The following is a 24,980-nucleotide window of genomic DNA, read 5'->3' as shown; positions in this document are numbered from 1 at the left end:
AGTACGCAAGTATTAGTCTAGTCTTTTATTATGACATTATTAAATAAACATCGCATAATAAACGAACATTGCATTGATAACGTTTGATACACTGCCAATAACAGCAAACCTTTTTTTTTCATCTTTTTCCACGGATATGTTTAAAATACTATACATACGTAATACGTTACATATATACCACATATACACTTACATTATTATTAATAAATGATAACATTACTTGTCAAGTTGTGTCAAATCACGCTGTTCTGTGTTAAAGCAAATACCCCGAAATTTTTCATCACCCTCGTACAAATACAACCGATATAAATGCACATGTGATTGTGTCCAAGACCCGGCCGATCTACTGAGTAATCATTGCATTGCTTTTGTCTTCGGTTTGAATGGTGTTCGACGCGTCGACCTTACAACCAATCGCAGCGATTATATTGTCCGTTATTTCATGATTGTATCTCGTGCCGCAGAGATTAGTGATCACACTCGCATCCTGATCGAAATCGGCCGACGCCAGTTCGTTGGGCAGGCTCATGCGGACTTCCTCCACGATGCCGTCCTGAACATCCAAGCGCAAATTCAGCCGGTGCACCTTACCATCGTGCGTGGTTACCTCAAAATCCCGAGTGACCGTAAATTTCGGCGTCTTGCCGAAATTCCAGTCCCAGGAGCGAAGATCGTTGGTCAGTTTATCCAAACCTGCGTAATTCGAGTTTATTGAATATAATTCGAAGTCAACACCGCGCTTAATTATTTCATCGTCGATAACCGCGCCCGATGGTAAGATAAGAAAAGTTTACGTTTGTCTCGTCACTCACAATCGTATTGCTTTATCTACATTGGTTTACTTCTTTTTTTAACGTACCAGGGAACCAGCCTTCGCTCGGATTGATAAACTGAAATCCCATTTGCTTCTCAAGCAGCTTTTGCCCTCCGTCTTTGAGAATGAGGGCATTCGTGCGCAGATACTCCTTGCCAATGGCGGTTATGAGCTTATCGATTCCGATATTCGAGTTCACGTCAAGCAGATTCTTTATTGGCGAGTGCGCGGAAGAAGTTGTCGCGTTCGTGACAATGTCATCCTGAAAACACATTAGCAATGTGGCATATTGGTGTCGCAATACCGTAGCAGCATTATTGCGTTACGAAAGCGTTCTGCATCCGCGAGGAAAATACGGCCCCGGCCATATCGGAGAAAACTCTACCTCTTTTCTCTCAAGAGCTAAGTTCAGATTGTCCTTATCCACACCGACCAGTAGCGTGCAGTGGTGATAAGCATTCGGCCGTCCTAACTTCGCAGCTGTCCCGGATATCTATAAACATTGTAATGTAATTAATAGAATGATCAGCGAAGATAAACGCGAGATTGTTTTTCGCTAGAATTCTCCAAGTTGGCGGAAACATTTTTACAGAGAGAGAGAGAGAGAGAGAGAGAGAAACTTTATATAACGATATGTATCGTGTTGATACGCGACGATATCGAGAGGGGGAGGGGGAGGGCGATAAACAAACAATATCCTCTCAGTCGCGAAGATAAAAAAATTTTCGGCGTACGAGAGCAAGCGTATAGTTTCGTAACGATAAGATCTTTTTTTTTCTTTTCGCCGGTTGTGTGCTACGTCGCTCGTATCGAAGCGCTGTGTCGTGCGAAGGCAGCGCAAATTATCCGCACTTTGATAAGATTTTTGGACACATATCTATTAAAAGACGCACTTGGGAGATAACAACGACGATCGTCTCAGACGTCACGCCTACTGCCCCCTCTTCGCCTCAGCGATGAGCTAAGCTGATGCCGCTTAGTATCAAAGCTTGCTTTCAAGCGAGAGGCACAAGTCGACACAAGTGTAGCTATATTATCATTTGTCCTTAGGTAAAGAGAGGAGGACAACAGATGATGCAACTAAACTTCTGTCGACTTGTGTCTCTTGCTGGAAAGCAACCGGAGACGTTTTACATTGCTCCCACTCGAGGATCCACGTATATTTTAGAAGGATTGGCCGAATTCCAGATTTTCTTGGATAAAACCCACGTCGGTGATAAAAACTGGTATTTTTCGGAAAAAAAAAAAAAACGGCAAGAAGCGGTTCTTTCTGTTAAAAACGATGAAATAAATAAAAGGACACCTTTTCATTGGACCACCGGCTGTACTTCGGACTTAACCGCGTTCAAATCGTTTCCAATCGGTTTTTTACCATTGTTGTTTTATCGTTTTTACCGCGCGTGAAGGTTGAAAAGCAAAATTAACGATTCTGACAACGAGAAAAGAATAATCCACAGAGAACAGAAAACAACGTCAAGAGTGACGTCAGTATGATGAAAAAGTGACGAAAACGTGAATTTTATAGTCGTTCTCTCGTCATTGTGACGTCACTCGGACCCATTTCGTCACGTCATTGTTATTTTCTGTTCTACCAGGGAAGTAAGCGGGACGAATCGCGCTCGCTCAAGGATACCTTGTAGTCTCCCTCGACGACGATGTCGTCGTGCTCGTCGATCACGCTCTTCAGGCGCCACTCGCGGAACAGCGCCCTTGTGATGATCTGCAGGTTGTACTTGCGGTTGCACCTCTCGCGCGGCGTGAAGAAGGACAGGTTGAGATTGCCGTTGTCGTGATAGACGGTACCGCCGCCGCTGTTCCGGCGCGCCAGGGCTATCCCGCTCTTCTCGGCCGCCCGGATGTTGCACTCCTTCCACGGGTTCTGATGTCGTCCGTACACCACGCAGGGATCGTTCCTCCAGAGCAGCAGCACGTGGCGATCGCCGAAGTCGTAGTTGCGGTAGAGCCAGTCCTCCAGCGCCAGATTGGTGAACACATCCGTGGACTGCGATATAAATACTGACTTTCTGATCGAAGGATCGGAGGACACGCCGCTGTCGCCGGTGTAATCGGCGTAGCTCGACGCATACCTAGAGCCCCGCTGCATTCCGTCGCGGGGTACGCAGCGTCTGGCGAGGAGGGTCAGTCTACCGAACAGAGACATGGTTCTCGCGAGGAAGCAGCCCCTGCTGCTGAATTTGCGCCCGGAGAGAGAGAGAATTCGCTTGGATCACCTGATTATTACGTCGGTGATGTGGACTATTGATATATATATTGATATATATATATATATATATATATTTATATATATGTGTGTATGTATCAGTCTTTGATTAATGAGTCGTGAGGTGTGTGTATATATATTTCTTTTCCCTTATATATACCTTGTACCGCGCGCTATGAGGTCAGCCTCGGGTTAACGATCAATCAATCAATCAATCAATCAATCAATCTCTCTCTCTCTCTCTCGGTGAGCAGAGAGCGGACCCTAACAACGGCAACGATTCGAGACGTCGTTGGTCTGGCTGGCAGTTATAGAGATCAGGTAGTCGTGCAGGGCGATGGTCTGGTGCAGCCACTTCCAGGTCTGGTCCAGGGTGTTGATGCGGTACCGGATACCCAGACAATCTCGGCAGTCCTTTTGCATTCCTCCGTGTGCTGACAGTTTGAACCGAGTTAAATTTACCCGCTTTTACCGGAGGTGCGGTCGGCTGCTCTTTTCCTTTTCCTCTTCGGTCTGCCGACCTCAGCTACGTCGGCTGCGTCGCTGGACGGGCCCCGGTTGTTGATTATACGAGTCGACGAGAGCCACAGAGGAGCAGCTCTCTCTCAAACTGCCGTCGTCGTCGGTGCTTGAGCGAGGTCGATGCGCGGTGTATTTGCCGGAAACGTCGTCGTCGTGAGCGCTCTCTTTCTCTCGAGTCGGTGCCGATCGCGAGTTCGCAGTGGATGGCGAGGAGCCTTCGGATTTGATATTATATTAACGCGCTGCGCGCACGTAGTCACCGCCGCGAGGCCGAGGTGGGGAGACAGATGGGAGGTTCTTTCAGCGTGTGCGAGAGGTTAGGTTATCTGGGTTCGGAGCACAAAGTACATCCGACTGGCACGTGATACCGTACCGCCGCGGACACCCTCCTCGGCTGCGCTCCCGCGTGTACCGTCTATCCCCACCGCGCGATCGAATTTTGTGCCAGGCGCGTAAATATCGCGATAAGGACCCCCCGTCGTCGGGAAAAGTTAGTCTCGCGTTATCGCCAGACGTCTTGTTTGCGATACACGTCCGGCTGCGACGATTTCGTTAACTGTCGAGGATACAAAATACAAATCCAACGAGCCAATCCAAAGACGACCCGTCGCTTGTTCGCTCGTGTGCCCCATGGCGTTTACAGAGCTCGTAGGTTGCGTAATTCTTTCCCTCCTTTTGCGTATGGACCTCGTTGTACCATTGGTCAAGTATATACGGCGCGCTCTTCTTGTGTTTCGCATCAGTAGAAGAAGTTTCGGTCTGCGTGACCTTCTCTCTTTCATTCTTTCTTTCTCTCTCTCTCTGTTTCGGTGTGACGGAGCACTGGCATATTCGCATCTCGCGGATGTTTTGAATTGCTAAAACGCGTGTCAACAACTCTGGATCATATGTGAAATAAGTATTCCCCGAATTGAATTTACATGCAGCGTACCATATTCCTCCGGTTATCCTTTCGAACGCGCGTTACTTTGGTTCCTACATTCTACGCTGCCCGCCTCGTTTGCATTCACAAAGAGATATCGCGGCATTAATTCTGTTTGCTTTTTTCGTAAAATATTTTTACCGTGCTCATTAATTGTATAATAATATGCTGAGTTATAATGACCCGTATTAACGCTCGTAAACACAGGTATTTTGCGTTTTATTTATTCAAATGCATGTCGAACATTCTCTCCATCAAGGCGCGCATGATGAATAGGCCGAATCATTTATAATAATATGTGCGTATCTATATCGAATATATATATATAAGACGTCCGGTAATTCGTGAAATGCTACTTGGGTGCAAAATGGATTAAACCGAGCGGAAAAGTCCTCTCCACCATTTTGCAAAGAACCACGAAAAATTTCGAATTATTAATGACTGAAAACAGCGACACGTTCAAAGTTCGAGGTTCAAAATTCAGTGTATTGATATCTGTCGTTAGGTAAAATAGTCATATCATGTACTTGTAGATTAAGCTACATGCGGAATTAATTCCGAGTATGATCCCAAGCAGCACGTAAATATTCGAGGAACGTCGCTTTACGGCACTCGGTTTGCTTATATTCAAACAAAATGGAAACGTTCGAAGGACATTACGCTTTTAGAACCTTCAGTATATACCTTACGTAGCAAAAGTGTCGCAGTATCACAATTATGCTGTAACCAAATCAAGTGAACGTAAAGTGAACGTTCCCCGAATGTCCACGTGCTGCTTGGGATGATGTCGATATGTTCTGGCATCGATCCGCGATATCTCCCGTGCAAAACGTTTTACCGGGATTTATTTCTGCCTCGGTCTGATTTGCAACTTCTCTATAAATAAAGTCGCGATCACGCCGTGGTAAACAGCGATCGCGCGCGCGCGCGCGCGTGTTATCGCTTGCCGTCTCTGAAACGCGGGCGCTCGAGCGCGCCCGAGACTTCGCGACTTCGCGCTTCCCCCGTGTTTATTCCGTCGTGTATATGCATACACGCGTATATATTTGATATCGCGCTTACGACGATGCTGCGTGGGTCCGTAATAATATGCTGCGTCGTTCCAAGTCCGTGAAAAGTCTCGTTCACGTGTCAATTACTATCGCGTTACTACGGAGGAGAGGGAGCAATTAAGGCCTGCGCCGATAAATAGATAATCCCGTGCGTGTTATTGCCGGATTAGCGTTGTCGACTCGTCGAACGCGCTTACACGTGTACACGAATAAAAGGGGAAAAAAAGGATCAATTCAATCCCGACGTAAACGTCATATCGAATATACTCCGTGATCATGAGCGTCACACGCATGACCGACACGCATGATCCGTGGATTTCGCTGACTACGCACGACATCGCGAAAGACTTTGCGCCGAGAAAAAAACCGATCGGTCCAACGTTGCTGTTCGTGCAATTGATCGTCACGGTCTGCGCATTTGGATTTCGAAAAAGGATATTTTCCGAGTTTGGTGAGTGCGGGGGAGAGGGGAGGCGGGATGAAAAATGCGAGAGCGAGAGAACGAGGAAAACGAAATTGGCAGAGATAAGCAGCGAAATGCGAGGGGAGGAAAATGAAAAAGAAACAGATGCAACGGTGTCGAGACTTACGGGGAATATGGATTCCGAAGGTCCGGATACGTGCGATTCTACCCAAGTCGATTAACTGGCGTTCGGTACTCGGCGGAGGTACTCCTGTCCTCCGTTCGCTGCCGCGAGTGGTACTCGGATTCGGAGGAGGGATCGAAACCGGAATAAATTTGATGTGTGCGGATCGCGATTCCTGCAGACGGTCCCAGTGACGGTGCAGCCTGTTAACGGGCCCCTCCGCTACCACTCGTGTATGACAAACATCGTGGCTGGTATTTTGCGGCCGTTCCGACCGCCACCAATTGTGTACTAGCCGTCACGAGAACCAAAGCCTCGTTGCACCACCTGCATCTCGTGACGGACGTTGAACAATCGATGCGTACTGACTCGATCGTTCTAATAACCTTCGCACAGCACGTATGCACAGTGATTCGCAGGAAGAATAACGATCGCATAATTGGTTCCTTTTCAACGAAGCGCGGGCCTTTCTTTCGCGACGTCGAAACATCCGCACCATCCGGCAGACTCGAGGAAATGATCGTTGAAAATTGAATTAAGCATCGATCGGCAATAACTCGCAAACGTGAGTCGGACGAAACGTGATGACGAAAGAGAAATTTCCGCCGTTTACGCGATGAATCCGAAATTGCTTCTGCTCAATGCAACGGGGTAAGGAGACCGACACGAAAACACGAAGTGCCGCCGCTGTCGCGGTGGTTCCTCCGGATTTTCGCGCCGCGCGTAACGCGTGTTTCGCGTCACGTACGCGCCTCGCGGAGACCAATATCTTGTTGTCGCCGATATCCGCGGGCGAAAAGGCAATGGTACTAACGAGGACAGACAAAGTACGGTTGACTATCAAATGGCTATCAACACTTGTATACAACATACATCAATGCACAAATTAATGGAACATGAAAATTAATGTACGAATTATAAATCATAAAAATTCTTGATGGACGAAGCTTTTCTTTATTGTCTCTCTCTCTCTCTCTCTCTCTCTCTCTCTCTTTCCCCCTCCCTGCCCTTTTCTTTCGACACTTTTGTCATTGGTCAAAATTGTCGGAGCGTGACAGTCAACTAGTGACGAAGCTTTCCTTGTTTAATCAACTGTGCCGAACTATTAATATTCTTTCTGTTGCGCATCACGATATGCAACATATGAGTTACTATGTACACATAATATATACATAATATATACATATATACGTAGTTATCTGGAAAACCGATAACGATTATTCACGTTGAATCATGCCTACAATATCACTATATGTTAAGCATATTGAGGATTGTGGCCTCGTGCTCGTTTTAATTCATTATTTTCGTTGGGACAAATAAAATTACTTAAAACAGCTACAATTTTCCTATTATTGAGTGACAATCACGTTGCTTTCGTCCTCGATTCGAGTCCTTGGCGCGATGGCCTTACAACTAATCGCAGCGATTATATTTTCTATTATTTCGTGGCTGTATTTTGCGCCGCAGAAATTGGCCGCAATCACGCTCACATCTTCGCCGAAGTCTACCATCGTTGATCCGCCGGGCGGGTTCATCTTGACTTCCTCCACGACGCCATTCTGCACCTCCACGTTGAAATTCAGACGTTGCACTTTACCGTCGTGGCCGGTAGCTTCTAATGTTCGGGTCACTGTAAATTTCGGCGTCCTGCCGAAATTCCAATCCCAGGAGCGAAACTCGCTTGTCAGCTTATCCAAGCCTGCAATTCAAATTTACCGAGACGGTGGATCTTGAAGAAGTCGTTATCAACCGATGATCGTTCCACGCTTGACAATCGTGACGATGATTTTAATATCGTAAATATTACGTTATAAAGCATTTCGTTACGCACCAGTGTATAAACGTTCGGTTGGATCGATAAACTGGAGTTCCATTTCCTGTTGGGACAATTCACGTTCTTCATCTTCAAGAACCAGAGCTTTCGTACGTAGATATTCCTCGCCGATAACGGTTATGAGTTTATCCATCTCGATATCCGCGTTCACGTCGATCAGATTCTTTATTGGCGAACGTATAGAAATCGTCGCGTTCGTAACGATATCGTCCTGAAAATCCGTAAATACGATCGTTGATATCGTCTCTTACATTCGTTGTCGTAAGTTATCGCAACAATGACTTCAAGTTATCTCTTCCGGTTTAAACGTTATTTAAATACACGAACCAGGAAGCACTAGTGACGCCTTCTGTACCTCTTTTCTCTCAAGAGCCAACCTCAGGCTGTTCTTATCAACGCCGACCAACAGCGTGCAATGGTGATAAGCATTCGGTCGTCCTAATTTTGCAGCTGTTCCAGATACCTGCGGAGAATTTTCACGTTACCTCGGCCGCTCAACGAAGTGACTTGTCAGATATTTTATATTCAAAAATACCTTGTAATTTCCCTCGACGACGATGTCGTCGCGCTTATTGACCACGCTCTCCAAGCGCCACTCGCGAAACAGGGCCCTCGTAATAATGTGCAGATTATACTTTCGATTGTATCTCGCTCGCGGTGTGAAGAAGGACAAATTGAGATTGCCGTTGTCATGATAAACGGTACCGCCGCCGCTGTTTCGGCGCACCAACGTTATTCCTCTCCTTTTAGCTGTCTGGACGTTGCATTCTTTCCATGGATTCTGATGTCGGCCGTACACCACGCAGGGATCGTTCCTCCACAAGAGTAGGACGTGATGGTTGGTGAAGTCGTAATGGCGATACAACCAGTCCTCCCAGGCCAGATTGGTAAACACGTCCGTGGATTGCGATACAAATACTGACTTTCTGATTGGTGGCTCAGAAGAAACACCACTGTCAGCGTTGTTCTTGACGATGGTCGACACACACCTGGAGGCCTGCCGAGTTCTACCATGGATTACTCGGCTCTTGGCTGTGACAACCAGTCTGTCAAATAGAGGCATCGCGTGCGAAGAAGGAAAGAGTCTTCTGTTCTATGTTCTAAGTAATCGAGCGGCCTGTGTTGGACTATGTGGTCAATATTTCTGCAACATGAATTCCTGATATCAGTATTTCTTTAGTGGACAATGGTGTATCTTGCAATAGAAACATAAGGCCATGAAAGAAAAAAAAAATACAAGATTATCAGGTCACATTGTTAATATTAATGTCACATCAGACGAATTTGTTATTCAATATATTGCTTGAACCATTGTCAGTTTGTTGTTCATTTATAATACTAAGGACATTGTAAAAAAAGATTAGATATTAATTTATACTTAAGTTGAAATGCTTTTACACAGCATGTGTAGATTCCTCTCTCTAATTTTTAGCACATTCAAAATTATCAATATATATAGAAAATATCATTTAAGATTGAATAATAATAATGTATTTACATCCGCATATGATATCACAATATAGTGAAGGGAGAGTTGTAGTGTTGCTTGGAAATTTAAATGTTAGGAACATGTAATTGCGAACACATAAAATTGGTAAACAATATACATATACATGCACAACATAGTGTGTTTCGTACAAATTAAAATATCGCGCGTGATATACTGTGCGCATGCTCGTAATATTATATCACATGCACTATGTGAAGTAATTTAACCTAGACTGTCAAGGCTTTCTCAACTCGAAAAATCTCGCGAAAAACTTCAATTAAAACCGATGCATCTTGGTTAATCCTCGTCCAACAAGTGGCCTGTTCTTTTTAGCTGATATGGTTGCACTAGTTAAGAAATGTACATACACGTTGAAGCGCGTGAAGCGTGCAACGAAATTCTCATGCCTCAGTGTGCGTAAGTTTCTTGAACTCTAATACAGTCAGTTCAGCTAAAAAGAAAAGACTAAAGATTGGGTCGGATTCGACCGGATCCATATTCTACTGTTTCTGCGCACGCGCCGGTGAAGCATGGTGTGCTGTGGTTTCATGAGCCTTTCAAGCCAGTCTTCTCGCAGCGACTGATAGCATTAGATAAGGTAAGAAGATGGGTGACTGTCTTTTTTTTCCTTATATAAGGCCTAATTCTCCCTTTCAACAAGGTCTCCCGTTCGAATTCGACTCACCTTGTTATTAACGTCAGTTTTTCTTAATTTTTTTATTTTATTATTTTTAGACGAAACCAGACATATTTCAGCATATTGTTTATATTGTGGCTAGACTAAATATGTTAAGATACGTCCTCGTATAACATGCATTTTGTCAGCATGTAAGAGATTCCATTCTTCTTCAAAGATCATTCGATGCTATTAATACGGCGATATTCTGATGTCATAAATATTGCTGCTTATTTTGCCCGGAATTATAATAATAGAACGTAATTGTCCTGGAATTATTGTAGTGATAAGAAATCAATACTTGGATTAAAATTATGGCGTAACAAATGAACATTTTGCGATACAAGCATATTTTAAACATGTGTTGTTGCACTAGCGTCACAATGTATACATTAAGGCCGATATTCATAGTTAAATCTTATGTTTAAGATCATCTTAAGTTCATCTTCAGATACTGTACGGATCGTTTCATTGGCTGTAAAGCATTTGAAGATAAATTTGAGACTTTTTAAATATAAGACCCGACTATGAATACTAAATATTTGCCTAAATATTTGCATACTATGTTCAATACTTTTGTCTATCTGGAAAGTATTTGTCATAAATTAACAGTAATAATAATTGTAATTATTTTTCTACCAATTAAAGGCGAAAAATGGATAACTCTTTTATTTTATTATTTTTTTAAGTAATTAGTATAATAATAATGACTTAATAATTGTTAATAATTATTCTTAAAATAATTAGATATGAATTTTTTCAGCAATATCAACAATGGAGAATTTTGTGTCTCTGGAGGAAAGTTATTGCGAGATCGAAAGACAGAACGCTGAAAATGAAGAGGATTCCTTCTCAAGCGATTCCTGCTCAGAAAATGAAGATGAAATACTTCATAACGATGATATACAAGATGATGAGTTCAGTGTCGACGAGGAAGACGATATGTCAATCAGTTCAGATGATGTTCTAAATAGTAGCTATGAGCCATTAGAAGATGAGAGAAAATTTTTTCTTGGCAAAGATATGGAAACAATTTGGACAAACTTACCACTATACCCGAAAGCAGCAAAGACACTTCAACAGAACATCATTTCTCATCTCCCCAGGCCGAACGCTGCTGCTTGTGGGCTCACTCAAGAAAATGATATTTTTTCTTTATTTATTACAGACGAGATGATTAACATTATTGTCGAATTCACCAATGCAAAAATAAGAAAAAAATCGACCAAGTATGCATCAAAGCAGTGGTATATAGCACCTACTGATCCTATAGAGATAAAAGCCTTATTAGGGCTGCTTTATATGGGTGGAGTGCTAAAGGACTCCGATCTCCGTACGGCTGATATGTTTTCTAATAGATACGGACCTCCCATATTTCGATGCGTGATGTCTAAGAATAGATTCGAATTCCTCCTACGATGTCTTCGTTTTGACGACAAAAGAACACGTCAAGCCAGAAAATCAACTGATTCGTTTGCGCCTTTTAGAGAATTCTGGGATATGTTCAACGATAACTGCAAAACTTACTACACTCCATCAGACTATTTGACCGTTGATGAAATTATTCTAGGGTTTAGAGAGAGGTGCCCTTTCAAACTCTTCCAACCCCAAAAGCCTGATGAATATGGCATGAAAATAATTTCAATGTGCGATGCCAAAACATTCTATTTTTGTTCGGGAATACCGTACATTGGCTGCAAAAAAAGAGGAAAGAATGATTTATTGGACCCCACGCAATATGTTCTAAGTCTCACAGAACCAATAAAAAATTCGGATAGGAACGTGACCGTGGATAATTGGTTTATGTCTTATGAACTGGCACAAGAAATGCAAGAAAGGAGGCTAACGGTTGTTGGGTCTTTGAGAAAAGATAAACCTCAGATCCCACCTATGATGCTAAAAATCAGACAAGAAACTTCAAAATTTCTATATGATGACAACAACGTGTTAATTTCGTTTATTCCTAAGAAGAATAAAAATACTATTGTCTTGTCCACAATGCACTCAAGTGGAATGATAGATGAAGATGGGAAACCAGAAGTGATTCTATTCTACAATATGACTAAAGGAGGAGTTGACATGGTCGACAAACTGTGTCAACATAAAAGCACAAAACGACAAACAAGAAGATGGACGCTGAGATATTTTTATAGCGTTTTAGATCTCGCGGCATTAAATTCCTACGTGATTTTCAAGCTAAATAAAAAGTTTGCTCAATTCTCAGGAACAGTCAGGACTGATTTCCTAAAATATCTTGCTTATTCTTTGGCAGAGCCGCAGGCTAAGAGAAGACTGGAAGCACGTAATTTGTCACATTCAATTAGACTGTCCATTATAGAATTCCTGGGAATTAAAGAGAATGTTGCTCATACTTGGGATGCCCCAGCTGACTCTTGGGACTCGTCTGTACCTTCAATAGAAAAACTTGGTAGATGTAACGTTTGTAAGATAAGCAAAATACACAAAGATAGAAAAGGCCGCTCTTTTTGTACGATATGCAGGCAAAGTCTTTGCGGAGAACATAAAAGAATAGTTTGTCCGAATTGCTTAGAAATTATTTAATAGTCTAATTTAACAAGTTCCTAATAATTTTATATGTGATAATTATCAATATATGTTTTATTACTAGTTCATCCTATTTATATTTTATTAATTTGTAAAATAAAATCTTTATCAAACAAGATTTTTTTCTCTTTTTAATTCCTTATTGCCTATTATTTTATAACATATTATTCTTTCTTAACGAAAACTAATAGGTTTGACATATAATAGATGACTTTTAAGGATTCCATTCAAATAAATACTGCAATATATTTTATATTTCAGGTATTTTATATACTTTTTACATATTTTGTTTACTTTTAAATATTTCCTTATCTTCAACTTATTGTGAGAATAAAAAGTGCCTAGTCGATGAGATTGATTGAAAAAGCAACAGAATATTTGACCCACCTTGTTGAACGTGTGACTGCATGAACTTTGTTAGACGAGGATCAACCGCCGAGAAATAATTGTAATTTTCAGATTTTATCCTTGGTCAATACCTAGTGAATTTGGTTCACTTTTGTAATTTTCATCTTATCTTGAAAATAATTATAGCCTTTCTGAGCTGAGAGTCGATTGTGTATCTTAAAATGTAGTGAAAATTACAAAAGTGAACAAATTTACTAGGTGTTGATCAATGAAATTACAAATATTCTATTAAGTTCATTCACTTTTGTAATTCTCACTACGTTTTGAGGTACACAATCCACTCCCTCCTCTTTCTGCTGAATTCAGCCATTGAGCCGAACTACATAAATAAAGCAGGTATTCATCTTATCGTTGAATCGTACTAAAATCTCAATCTTTTCTCGACAACGGTGGCGGCTCCTAGCGGAGACTTTCGAACCAATAAAAGTAACGGGTTGTTGTCATTCATAAGGTATCAACATTGGACAACTATCAGAATGGCCGTTCGTGCCGTTCCTGTCATTTTAATTTTGAGTGAAACTTTAGATAGTTGATTAATGAAAAGCCCATGTAAGTTCGACACGATCTCATTTCAATAAAATATGTCGATACATGTTACTGTGAACGGGAATCCTGTAAATATACGCCGTGGGAGAATGGTATTGTCGGACTTAGATCAAATCAAAAAGAACGAGCGTGATCGCCGACGGAGGTTACGACTGGAGCAGGTGTGTGTGTGTATGATACAATCTTACTGAAATTCGGACTTAGCCTTCTTGTAGATGTAAATCAAATATAAATTCATAAAGCACACTGCATAATTTTTAGATTCTTCTAACTAAACTAGATTCTCAATTTTCGACTTTTAGTTGTATTATCTGAAATTGTAAATATTATTTGCAAATAACCATGTCTTGTGATAAATCTCTGTTTTCCCTAAGATTTTAAGATTCTACTAGACCTGATATGACGCTAAGAGAAACTTTATATCACAGGTTCGTCAGCAATCCAAGGAAATATCAAGTAGACTTTTGGAACGTGCCAAAAAAATAGCAAGGGAAGAACTTGAGAAATTGGAGAAAGATGCAAAGTCAGAATTTAGGCAAATGCAAAATAAAAAGATCATGGAGATACAAGAGAAGTATCAGGAAGACTTGGAAGATATTGGTCAAGCTCATGCTTCTGCTGCTTTGCAACCAGATGCAGATGCGATATTAGAAGAAGAAGAAAGAAAAGCTAGAGCTGCGGCATTAAAAAGGGGAAAAGAAGCTGCGCAACGTATGAAAGAAATTAAACAGGTAACGGAAGCAACACTTATCTACCTATATACTATATAACTTGTATAGGATCATTTTTATCGCAATGTAATTAATTATATCTTTAGAAGGATAGTGCAGAAGTGACTCAACATCAAGAAAGACTTCACAAGGTACGGGAAGGAGAAAATAAGAGGGCTGCAATGATGATAAAACAACCAAAGCCAGTAACGATACCTGAGGAGGGTAGTAATTCAAAGACAAGTTATCCAACGGAAGGCTCCGGTGAAGAAATCGTTCATGAAAGATTAACACCGAACGGGAAGAGTAACAAAGCTCTTCCTAAAAAATCATCTAAAAAAACAAAGAAACCTAATGCTAAAGTACGTAATATTTGTACACGCATATGTCATATGTGTCTAAATCTTGAATATATATCTTTGAGAACAACGAAAAATTCTTGCGTATATCTTGTTTAGGAACATCAAAAGACTTTGTCGCCAAAGCCAGGTCCCTCAGGCTTACAAAACCAACCTTGTAGAATGACCTCCAAGAAGAAAGCTGATAGTGACTATATCGAACATATAGCTGATGATGCGAGCGATGAGCAATTACCACGAAGGACGGTGCCAGTTGTAAGCACTACACCAGCTAAAGCTGACAAAGTAGCAAGGTACGTTGTTATAAATATATACTTATCGCACAGTCATCACCCGATATCTCATAATAGTTCTTCGTAATATCTCAGGTATAATCCAGAGGATTACACGCAAGATACATCAGATACAAGTAGCATCAGTAGTAGTAGCTCTAGTTCAGTTAGTGACGACTCCTCATACTTTTCCGATGGCAGTGCGGAACAGGTTGCGTGTAAGAAAGCTACGAAAACGGCTGTTTTAACGGGCAGCAAAGTACAATTATACGATCACGATACACGTCAAAGAAATGTCTACAACACGCCTCTTGGCATCGTTGAAAGAATCGATATTGGAAGCGAGGTTTGTTCATTGTAGTACTGATTTACATATTGCTTTAATCTTCATGCGATCCTTGAAATTATTGCAAGTATTACAATTTGTATTGCGATCTGTTCGTAACGATACGTTTTTCTGCGATACTTCTGCGACCAGCCAAGCGCGATCGAAGCAGCACGAGCGATGAAAGATGTGGAGGATGAGAAAACGCATACAGCCGTAAGTCGCAAGTTAAGTGCTCAGCGTCGCGGTCAGGACGCGATTTTACGAGAAAAGGTGCGGAGAGATTATCAAGCGCTTATAAAGAACCTGGAGCATCTCGCGCAAGAAGAACGCAAGCTGAAAGCCAGCCAGATTCATTCTAAAGCGGTGGGTACATCAGAGATGTGTGTGATATGTGTTTGTTAAAGTCCTCGAAGAAGATTCTCAGATGTTTCGTACAGAAACGAATGATTTGTTTTTAATATTCAAACGTTTTTCGTGCTCAATTAGGAGGATACACACGCGCGATTACGTCAGAGGAGCAAGTGCCAGGAAGAACATCAGAGGAAGATGAATCGTGCGGCTAAAAATGTTTTGTGCACAGCGGACGGTACACTGAGCCGATATTCTCACCTCGCCGAGCGACCGATGACGTCACCAACGCCGCAGAAGAAAGACGGGGTGTGCAGTGACGTGCCTCATTCAACGTGGCAAGAGCCACACCTCGATGAAGAGGGAATCACGGTGTGTCAGTCTAACCAAGGGGAGCAAGACAGCGAGGTGTCGCGCGAAGAACAGATATTAGACATGTTGAAGAAAGTCGAGAGGCAAAAGAGATTACTGCTGAAGGAATTTGGCGCGAGCCTGCCGGACAACGTGTTCAATGCCAGTATAAAGCCGCTCTTTGAGGAGAGAACGCCGGTTCAAGCAACGGCGGCGCAGGTCGCCGATACTGCCAAGCCTGCGTCACCTGAGGTTACAGTCATCAACATGTCTAATTACAATGAGTGCGCGAAGAAGGGTTGTAAGGTGAAGAAGAAGCCGGAGAGGAAGTCGCCTACGCGGAAGATCGAGATCGCCGTGCAGACCAGCCCGGCGGAAGATAAGAGCGTACAGGTGGAATTACCTCGAGAAAACGCCGAAGTCGCGCATTCCAGTAGAGATATACCCACTCAGGTGTCTCATCCGATTGAGCCGCAAATAACCGTCCTCACGCCGGAGACGGACGACAGTAGCAACGATTCGACGAGCTCTGACGTTACCGGGATGATCATCGAGATCGACGAGAAGGAGGTGACGGTAACGCCTAAGAAGAGGAAAAGCAACAACCTGAAGGTACCGAAGCGACCGTCACCTCGGGTTTATCAGAAAATACGCTCGACATCTGTCAGCTCTAAAGCTACGTCGCCCGTGAAGAGGTTCTCGAGGTCCCATTCGAGTTCTCGCCTGACCAGTCCCCAGAAGAAGACGAGGTGCACCATCGATGCGCCGGATACAGCGAGCAGAAGGGTCGATATACGCGTGAGCAAGTCGGCATTCAACGACGAGACTGACCCGTCCCTGCAGGAGACGAGAGTGTCGATAGACGCCAGTGCGGAAAGTTCGCAGACGATTTCGGGCGTGAACGATCAGGATGGGTCTACGGGCAAGCCGTATCGCGTACGGACGCAAATGAAGAAGTGGATCCGAATAAAGGACACTTCGGACACTACGTCGACATCGTTCGCGAGCCCGCCGCCGGTGAAGCCCCGATCGATGCTCGACACTTTGACCAACATCACGCCGATCCTAGAGATACTAGATTCCTCAGCAAACGAGGAATTGAGGAGATTGCGGCAAGACATCAGCCCGGTCTCCACGCCGGAAACCCCTTCGCCGCGGACAATGAGGATGCCGTCCAACCGGATTCCGCACCGTGACAAGATCAGCAGGATGCTCATGTACAATTCGAATGATTTCCTGAACAACGATATATTGTCGTCGACCCGAAAGTTCCCGTTAACAGATCCGTCGACGGACGTTGGCCCGCGGGAAGCCGCAGCGTCGGAATGCCAGCCTGCCGCTTCGCAAGAATCGTCGAGAGTCTGCACGTGCAAGAATCCTCATTGCAGATTGTTGCACGTGAAACTCGACGATATTCACGACTACGCGCTGAAAAATTGCCCCGAGATGCTGCAGAAGTACGAGGATCTGCAGAACTTGTGCGCGGAGAGAATAGCGTCTCTAACCGATCTCATTGAAAGAGTGCGAAATGAGCAAAAGGGTAAGGTGATATTATTTAGTTTTATCGTTTCTTCATACTTCTCATCCTTCGATTCTCTTCTTACCGAGCGGAATCGATCTCCCCTGTGTGTGTGTGCAAGACATCGTCGTAGGGAGAATGTATCTTCTGCGGGAAACTTTTGATGATATCGCACACTTATTGCAGACATGGACCTTACGTTAATCAGCCCCAGTGATGAGACGAGTTTGATGCAGTTGCCTGTGTTCAGACCGGCGCGCAATGATGTGCAAGCGATACGCAAACTGATCGAGAGCATAGAAGCAATTCACTCGCAGCTTGCGAAAACTCTCTTCGAGTCGCAAAAAATCATTGGGAACGGAGACTCCGATTACGAACTCGCGCCGGACGTCGAGGCTCAAGCGATCACAAGTACTTCTCGAAGTAAATCAATAGATACAGCTCCTGTACAGAAATCCGAAGTAGCGAGAGACAAGGCTAAGCCAAAGGTTATAAATGACGAGAAAGTTAATATACAGCTTAATCGATTTAAAATGCAGCAAAAACCTCAAGCAATGCCCAACGCAATAAGAACACCAGAACGTAAGTCTTGGCCTCCGTGTGCACTTTCTCTTCACGAAGAGGAAGTAATAGAGAAATTGTCGAAGGAAATTCTGGAACAAAGTAAAAGTCTGGATAAAGCGAGTTCCGCTTTCGTCAGTTTGAAAGGGAACGACGAAACTTCTGTACAAGAGAAAATGCCGCCTCTTGATAACAACGCTAACCTGAAAAACAATATTTTATTAGAGCACAAAAAGGAAACTGGCACTGCGAACTCTGTGCAAGAGGTAATATTTTTGTGTACATGAAGATTATATTTTATATCGTAGCTTTACATCTGTGTGTACGTATCTGACATGTTTAACGTTTCAAAAATAATCTTGAAAATTCTAGAAAGCTATGATATATATATATATATATATATATATATATACATATATATATTATTAGTGAAATATAATTTGTGGATGTATAAATATATCATTTTACAATTTTTAGATAACGAAGGCGAACGGTTTCATTCCCATATTAACGAGTATTCCCAAAGTAGCACGTACTCACGGAACTGTGACATCAGTAAGCGCAAGGCCCAAACCTCCTGTTACACTGTTAAATGCACCGCATTGGTAAGATTTTCCTAATGATTTGCGCATCAATATAAATCTTCAAGTAACATTTGTGCCTTAAATTCCCTTCACATCACGTAAGATACATCAATCATTTCATTCAAACATAGGCAAGAATTGGAATCGTCAGGGCATGAATTGTCAACGATAGTGGAGTTCGACACAACGGATACAGTTAATAAAAGCATCAAAAGTCCGACGAAACTTAAAAGTACGGCTGTGGGTACGATGGAAGATTCGCAGAAAATTTTGTTGAAAAGGACGACAGGAGATGCGGAGCCATTCAGGTCCGCCATTGGTGCGAAACCGTCGGTACATGTGGCTCCTTTACCTGTTCAACAGAATCAAAATATCGCCGAGATAATGGCGGATCCGACGAGCGACATGAAACATTCCGCCGAGTTGATTCCCCCGATCCAAAGATCACAGAAAACTACAACCGTCTGCGGCTCTCCGGGAAAATCGAAAAATGCGACTGATCGCATTGCGGCAACAAAAACTGAAGCTGAACGAGATTGGACGGATTACGCACTTGAGAAATATAATAAACAGTTACAATGTAACACAATCAGCGAGGAGCCCGTTCCTCAAGCAAAAGACTTATTTGGGCTCGGTTCTTCTATAAGTACTGATTTGAATAATCAGCACAAAAATAGCCAGCATAAAACAACATCTACCAGCTTGAATAGCTTCTCCGGATTGTCCGGCATTTCTGAGATAACGAGTTCCCCGTCGTCAGATCTACTGAAGTATGCTTCATCTCCGGAGGAGATGGAAACTGCTCTAAAGAAGCTAGGCTTGAGCTGGGCTGTTACGACACTGAAGAAAACACGGGAAGCGAGCGCTCTTAGCTCATCTTCAAATTCGGACATTACGCCGATAAATACGGCTAGAAGGATGATTTCTCCGACCAAGAAACATCTTGAACCAAGTGGCCTCCCCGACATTAGTGACGTGTCGTCGATATCGATCAAAGAGGCCAACAAGAGCACGGAGCAAGCTGTGCTTTTGAAAGGGAGAACTTCCACACCTAAATTTCAAAACTCAAATTCCAACAGCGAAAGATCCAGCACTACGAATACGTCTGAAAGCCTTCAAGAGCGAAGCGATAGCTTAACCGTACCTAATGTGTCGCTTACGAAGACAAAATCTGATAATAAGCAATTGCAGAGTCCCTGACATAAAGCGTTTTATACATATAATATCATTAATTATTTACTAGAAGTATATATTTTGCATTTTGGTGGAATTTTATGGGGAATTATAGTCGTATGTATGAGGTAGAATATTCTCTTCATGGGACCATTTCCGAATATGTTGATACATGAATAACTTTTATCTCGAACAGAAAGAAAGATTATAACGAATAATGCGCTTGCAAGTAATTCAAAATAAGGAAATACAATTATTATGGAGATTTACGAGGATTATTAATTGTATATTTAATAATTAAAATTATGGATTTGCTCGTTTGGCTTGTTCAAGTTACAACGAAAACTGACGGAGCAGATGCAGGAATAAGATGCATATGAAAATCTACATATGCGGAGAGAATTAAAGATCTTAACGATGAAAACTCTCGAATGAAGTCGGATGAGCATATTCACGATTGATCGATAACGTATGATGTTTTAAATATCTCTTAATTAACTATAGATTTCTAAACGACACGAAAATTTTAAAGACGTCAAACGATTGGATATCTTTCCACTGAATGTAACGGGACTAAATGTTGCAGCCAATATTGTTTCCTTATATCTTTCGATTGTTCCATAGAAAGCTCAACAACTTATTTTTTATCTTACATAATTTTGTGCAAAATATGTGTACAGAACTGAAAGAACTATTAGCTCACTATGTTATAATTGTAAACAGATAAAATTGAAAATAGTAAATTGTATGATTATCGTGTTAAAATTAACAGGACAGTTTAATAGCTTGAAGCATGATACCGTTGAAATGTTACTAAGAGAGCATAAGAAATTAAGACTGACAACAATTCTAGATATGAATGTTTTTAACAAGGGCAATTTTAAATGTGAATAGGAAATGTTTATAGGAATTTGTAAAATAGAGGACCTATGAGATGAATGTACTTATAAGAAACAGAAGATATATTCTATAAATATATGTCTTTGCCTCCTGACTTTATATTAATATTAATATTTTGTATTTCGTTTTTAATATACACCAATATATATTTATGTATCTGTTTTCTTATAAATTGAATAAAAAAACTGATACACAATATATTGTATGTACATTTAATTAATTAGATTTTAGCATTTATATATATATATTATAACAAAAAGGAAAAGGTATACAGGCTATCCTATTAACACGTTGAGCGCCACGTCAGCCATCGGTGGCTGACACTAGACTTTCCGTTTAGGCCGCGTCGATCACCGCTGGCTGACAGCGTGTAACATGATATAGAACTATAAAATTTACACTGTTTTATGGAATTACAGAAAATTTATTTAAAATTTATTTAATTTTAATTCATTACAGGACTAATGGATTTCATTGAAACACGGTAAACATAAAAACGGTTCTCCTTTACAGCTATTACAAAATGTGACAACTCGCTTAGTCTTTTTTCTGGCCATTGCTCTATCATCTTCTGTTGCATTTTTATCATAACATAATTTACAATATTTCCGTACTTCAGAGACTTTTCCCGGTTTTCTTTGGAGTTTATGTTGTCGTTTTTTAGATCTTCTTGCATTTCTGTTCGATGAAATGTCTTTTTTTTCACAACTTGTAAGGGATAGTGCTAATTCTTTCCGGAATTCAGTAATGCTAATTTTCTGCTTCGTAATATCTTTGTATAGAATGTAACTATTTACAACCGTAGTATTTAGTAACAATTCGAAGGCTAGTTTTCGATACCATTTTATGGTCCTGCGTAACGGATTGCTGTAGGCATTCATTTGGTCAGATAAGTCGACAGCTGCCTTTTGTCTGTTGTAGTCTACTATAATTTGTGGCTTGCACTTATTTCCGGATCGGCATTCAACATTCATCATTTCTGACGAGTGCTTTGTCGATAGAACTAGGATGTCCTTCTTATCTCTCCATTTCAAAATGGTTATTCCTTTGTTATTTTCTTTTGCCACGATTTCTCCTCGTTTTAATTTTGTTGATATCACTTGGTGCGAATATCCTCGTCGATTTGAACGTAATGTTCCCACTAAATGGGTGTTTTTATTGATTAATTTTTCCGCTAATTTTAAGCTCGTGTACCAGTTGTCAGTGTAGAGCGTGTGTCCCTTATCGAATAAATCTTTGCAAAGAGACATTACAATGTTAGTAGGCATTTCTTTTTCTAAAGTTTTCCCTGTGTATACACGGAAAGCATACGTATATCCCGATCCACAGCACAATTTAAATATTTTAATTCCATATTTATGGCGCTTTTGTTTTAGATATTGCCTATATATAATGCGGCCACGAAAGGGAATCAAGGATTCGTCAATGCATATGTCCTCGGTTGGATTGTAATATTTTTGGTAATTGGTTTCCAAAGTGTCTATAATTGGTTGTATTTTAAATAAACAATTGGAACCATTATTGTTTTTGTTGTCTACAAAATGTAGCATTCTTAGTAACAGTTCAAATCTGTTCCTTGACATGACTGTTTTCGGGAACGTTTGCAAATAAGCAGGATCATTGGACCAATATTGATGTATAGCTGGTAATTTTACTAATCCCATCCATATAATCAGTCCAAAAAATCTCTTTATTTCAGATTTACTTGTCTCTGTCCACTTTGCCAAGCGCTGCGTGTATCCATCTTCTACTTTCTGTGATGCATATAAGTTTGTCTGTTCGGCAATTTCCTCCATCAATTCATCCGGCACAAATAATTGATAGCTGGTTTCTACGGCTATATCTGATCCTATATGCAAATGTTCACGTACAAACCCAGAAGGATGTGTAAATGGCACCATCTTTGGCTGATTACCCCTCGGGTCATGCCATTCTCCAACAATCTCCTCCTCCTCGTCAGATGATAAAAATACATCCACTCTAGGCTGTTTTCTAGCAAGAATAATTTCACTGCTGCTATCGCTTTCACACTCTCGGACTGACATTTTGACGCTCAGGGCTAAAGAAAATTTTTGTCTGCACGGGGCCAAGAACTGCAATGAACTGGTTTGTCGTAAAAGGAACACCGGTCACGAATCCATTTCGATAAAATCTTATCTAGCGGGCCAAACGGTAAAGAAAACAAAACAGACTTGGCGCGTAACGTGTTGAATGAATGCCTATAGGAATCACGTTCCAAACGTTAACTAACGTTAACTATCTTCTACTGCAATAAGAAACACTGGCCCTACAATACCAGCGCTTCTAAGCGGCGCGCGTGGCCTGAACGGGATTGCCTTAGAAATACGCGTGGCGCTCAACGTGTTAAATATCTCTTGAACGATGCATTTCAAAGAAAAATGTTTCACATAAAAGTTATAGGGTTTCGAGAGAGATGTAACGTAGTGACCTTAATTTTGTTATATAGTTAATAATTCAAGATCATTTCAAGGTCAACTTTATTTTTTTTATTATAAATAGAATAGTATAGTTTTTTAACACAATTCAGTTCTTTTGTTTGTTCTGCATACAAAAATACTAGAATAAAATCAGAAAAGTGAATAGTTCTCGAAATATTTGGTTGAAAAAAATATTTTTAATTATGAAAAAAAGTGAGCGAATGAAAGGAATATCTGATAAATTGTAACATTTTTTAAAAATCTGTAAACGTCGTAAAGTGTTTTTGAAACTTAAAATTTAACTTTTATTTAAAAAGTTTTTCTCTACCTGTTATAATTTAGACGATATTCCAGCTGAAGAAAAAAATCGATTTTTTTTAAAGAGATGAACTTCTGCCCAGCGAAAATTGAACGTCAAATCGATGTCAAATTTACGTCAATTCAATGTAATTTCGATCGTTTCGACGTCGATTCGATGAGTTATTTCTTACTGGGTAAGGGAGAATTTACATCTTGACAGAAAAGCAGCAACCAATCAGAACTTGCGCTGGTAGTCGACAATTTCTGCTTTATCTACTGCTTACTACCAGCGCGAGTTCTAATTAGCTGTCGCTTTTCTGCTTTCTGCTTTTCTGTCAAGGTGTAAATTCTCCTTAATAGACTGGATCGGATTAGCCTAGGAAATTCTCTATATCATTATAGGGATGGGTAAAAGTATCGATATTCGTTGAGGATGGTATTACATCTAGAGAAAATGTTAGAAACTCCAGAAATTCTCTACCCGACAGCCAATCGGCACATCCGACAAACGTTCCATACGACGCATCCTCAATGAGTAAACATCGATGTTTCAATTATCGAGCCTTGCATTTAATTGGAATATATTTTTAAATATAAAAGAATATGCTAATCGTATGCAAGAGTTCACTTACTATAGTTTTATAATAAATCGGATTAACGTTACCGTTAATGTAAATGTAGTCATCGATGATTTTGTCCATCTCTATATCATTGGTTAGGTGCGCGATCTGTTTGGAAATCCGATCCGATTGTCGTAAACATTCCTAGTAATAGAATCCAGTGACATCGAAGCGGAAAACTACTGGCATAGGAGAAATCGAGCGTGAAAAATATCGAAAAAGTGGTCGACCTCCTAAGAAAAACAATCGATTATTGATTCATCGATCGATAATTGCCCATCCCTACTTCTCTCTGATACTGTACTTCAAAGGGGACTTTCGTAGGAAAATTATATGAACACGAGAAGAAGAAGAAGGAGGACCATTATCCTGCTGAGAACGAACTTGACGCGTTAATTGTAGCTAAGAGAAGTCCGTCTTCGTATGTCGAATGTTACCTTTAACTCAATGATCTTTACATCTTGTATTGCCATTACACCTATAAATAAGAATGATCGATAGTTTCTCTCACTTTTGTTAGACGGACGCGCATGAACGGGATGGTGTGACTTTCTTCCGCTTAATTTCCCCGAGAATCCGAGCCCTGTGCGCTTCACGCTGCGGACGTGGAGTTCACCGAAGGGCCCCGAGTCACTGCGCGCCGCTATTGGTCGTAGATATACATCTGAAACAAAAACACACTCGTCCTCGGCTTGAGTGAAATCTGAACCCGCCGTATTTTCCAACAAACGGTGCGAGAATACGAATGCTTGATACGATTAACGCGCGTGGACAAGCGTGAGAGCGCCAACGGTTGTTCAGTCATTGTCAGTTGTGGGCGGCTGTGGTCACTCTCGAAACAGAACCTTCACGATCCCTCCTCGTCGATGCTCGTTATCGTG

At 41.4% G+C, this 24,980-nt stretch overlaps 5 protein-coding genes across 11 annotated transcripts; 2 read left to right on the top strand and 3 right to left on the bottom strand.

Annotated features, from left to right (window-relative positions):
- Positions 1–10: 10 nt before the first annotated feature.
- Positions 11–3,302, bottom strand: LOC106746548 (lipoyltransferase 1, mitochondrial-like). Its single transcript, XM_014623227.1, has 4 exons — positions 2,448–3,302; positions 1,200–1,307; positions 860–1,076; positions 11–693 (listed from the first exon to the last, which is right to left on the bottom strand). Exons 1-4 carry the CDS (start codon positions 2,973–2,975, stop codon positions 344–346), a joined length of 1,203 nt encoding a protein of 400 aa, XP_014478713.1. The 5' UTR covers positions 2,976–3,302; the 3' UTR covers positions 11–343.
- Positions 3,303–7,048: 3,746 nt separating this feature from the next.
- On the bottom strand, positions 7,049–24,699 carry LOC106746549 (lipoyltransferase 1, mitochondrial-like). Of its 7 annotated transcripts, XM_014623231.1 has the most exons (6): positions 13,333–13,442; positions 13,070–13,245; positions 8,488–9,096; positions 8,308–8,415; positions 7,950–8,163; positions 7,049–7,817 (listed from the first exon to the last, which is right to left on the bottom strand). In XM_014623231.1, the coding sequence occupies exons 3-6, from the start codon at positions 9,013–9,015 to the stop codon at positions 7,468–7,470; spliced, it is 1,200 nt and encodes a 399-aa protein (XP_014478717.1). In that variant the 5' UTR covers positions 9,016–9,096; positions 13,070–13,245; positions 13,333–13,442; the 3' UTR covers positions 7,049–7,467. The 7 variants fall into 7 exon arrangements, with proteins under 7 accessions (XP_014478717.1, XP_014478720.1, XP_014478714.1 ...); XM_014623234.1 differs by lacking the exons at positions 13,070–13,245; positions 13,333–13,442 and adding an exon at positions 24,611–24,699; XM_014623228.1 differs by lacking the exons at positions 13,070–13,245; positions 13,333–13,442 and adding an exon at positions 11,166–11,254.
- Positions 9,963–12,734, top strand: LOC106746544 (piggyBac transposable element-derived protein 4-like). Its single transcript, XM_014623221.1, has 2 exons — positions 9,963–10,039; positions 10,881–12,734. The coding sequence occupies exon 2, from the start codon at positions 10,892–10,894 to the stop codon at positions 12,677–12,679; it is 1,788 nt and encodes a 595-aa protein (XP_014478707.1). The 5' UTR covers positions 9,963–10,039; positions 10,881–10,891; the 3' UTR covers positions 12,680–12,734.
- Positions 13,463–20,867, top strand: LOC106746543. The gene is made up of 10 exons (XM_014623220.1): positions 13,463–13,797; positions 14,065–14,367; positions 14,454–14,708; positions 14,805–14,998; positions 15,074–15,323; positions 15,456–15,668; positions 15,792–17,544; positions 17,710–18,350; positions 18,562–18,689; positions 18,800–20,867. Exons 1-10 carry the CDS (start codon positions 13,672–13,674, stop codon positions 19,866–19,868), a joined length of 4,932 nt encoding a protein of 1,643 aa, XP_014478706.1. The 5' UTR covers positions 13,463–13,671; the 3' UTR covers positions 19,869–20,867.
- LOC106746545 (piggyBac transposable element-derived protein 4-like) lies at positions 21,054–23,065 on the bottom strand. The gene has a single exon (XM_014623222.1). The coding sequence runs from the start codon at positions 22,784–22,786 to the stop codon at positions 21,203–21,205; it is 1,584 nt and encodes a 527-aa protein (XP_014478708.1). The 5' UTR covers positions 22,787–23,065; the 3' UTR covers positions 21,054–21,202.
- Positions 24,700–24,980: the final 281 nt, after the last annotated feature.

Source organism: Dinoponera quadriceps, unplaced genomic scaffold (assembly GCF_001313825.1).
Source record: "Dinoponera quadriceps isolate SergipeBrazil2010 unplaced genomic scaffold, ASM131382v1 scaffold1573, whole genome shotgun sequence".
NCBI classification, from domain to species: domain Eukaryota; kingdom Metazoa; phylum Arthropoda; class Insecta; order Hymenoptera; family Formicidae; genus Dinoponera; species Dinoponera quadriceps.
The sequence above is the reverse complement of the archived record's forward strand: the minus strand, read 5'-3'. Positions and strand labels throughout refer to the sequence as shown.

Bases quoted from the DNA above. Each gene is read 5' to 3' on its own strand.
- LOC106746548 (XM_014623227.1), bottom strand. From the start codon at position 2,975: ATGTCTCTGTTCGGTAGACTGACCCTCCTCGCCAGACGCTGCGTACCC. The intron at 1,308-2,447 runs GTATCCTTGAGC...CAATGTTTATAG, and splicing joins TCGTCGAGGGAGACTACAAG to ATATCCGGGACAGCTGCGAA. The intron at 1,077-1,199 runs GTAGAGTTTTCT...ATGTGTTTTCAG, and splicing joins TAGCTCTTGAGAGAAAAGAG to GATGACATTGTCACGAACGC.
- LOC106746549 (XM_014623234.1), bottom strand. From the start codon at position 9,015: ATGCCTCTATTTGACAGACTGGTTGTCACAGCCAAGAGCCGAGTAATC. The intron at 8,416-8,487 runs GTATTTTTGAAT...AATTCTCCGCAG, and splicing joins TCGTCGAGGGAAATTACAAG to GTATCTGGAACAGCTGCAAA. The intron at 8,164-8,307 runs GTACAGAAGGCG...ACGGATTTTCAG, and splicing joins TGGCTCTTGAGAGAAAAGAG to GACGATATCGTTACGAACGC.
- LOC106746544 (XM_014623221.1), top strand. From the start codon at position 10,892: ATGGAGAATTTTGTGTCTCTGGAGGAAAGTTATTGCGAGATCGAAAGA.
- LOC106746543 (XM_014623220.1), top strand. From the start codon at position 13,672: ATGTCGATACATGTTACTGTGAACGGGAATCCTGTAAATATACGCCGT. The intron at 14,368-14,453 runs GTAACGGAAGCA...TTATATCTTTAG, and splicing joins GTATGAAAGAAATTAAACAG to AAGGATAGTGCAGAAGTGAC. The intron at 18,690-18,799 runs GTAAGATTTTCC...ATTCAAACATAG, and splicing joins CTGTTAAATGCACCGCATTG to GCAAGAATTGGAATCGTCAG.
- LOC106746545 (XM_014623222.1), bottom strand. From the start codon at position 22,786: ATGTCAGTCCGAGAGTGTGAAAGCGATAGCAGCAGTGAAATTATTCTT.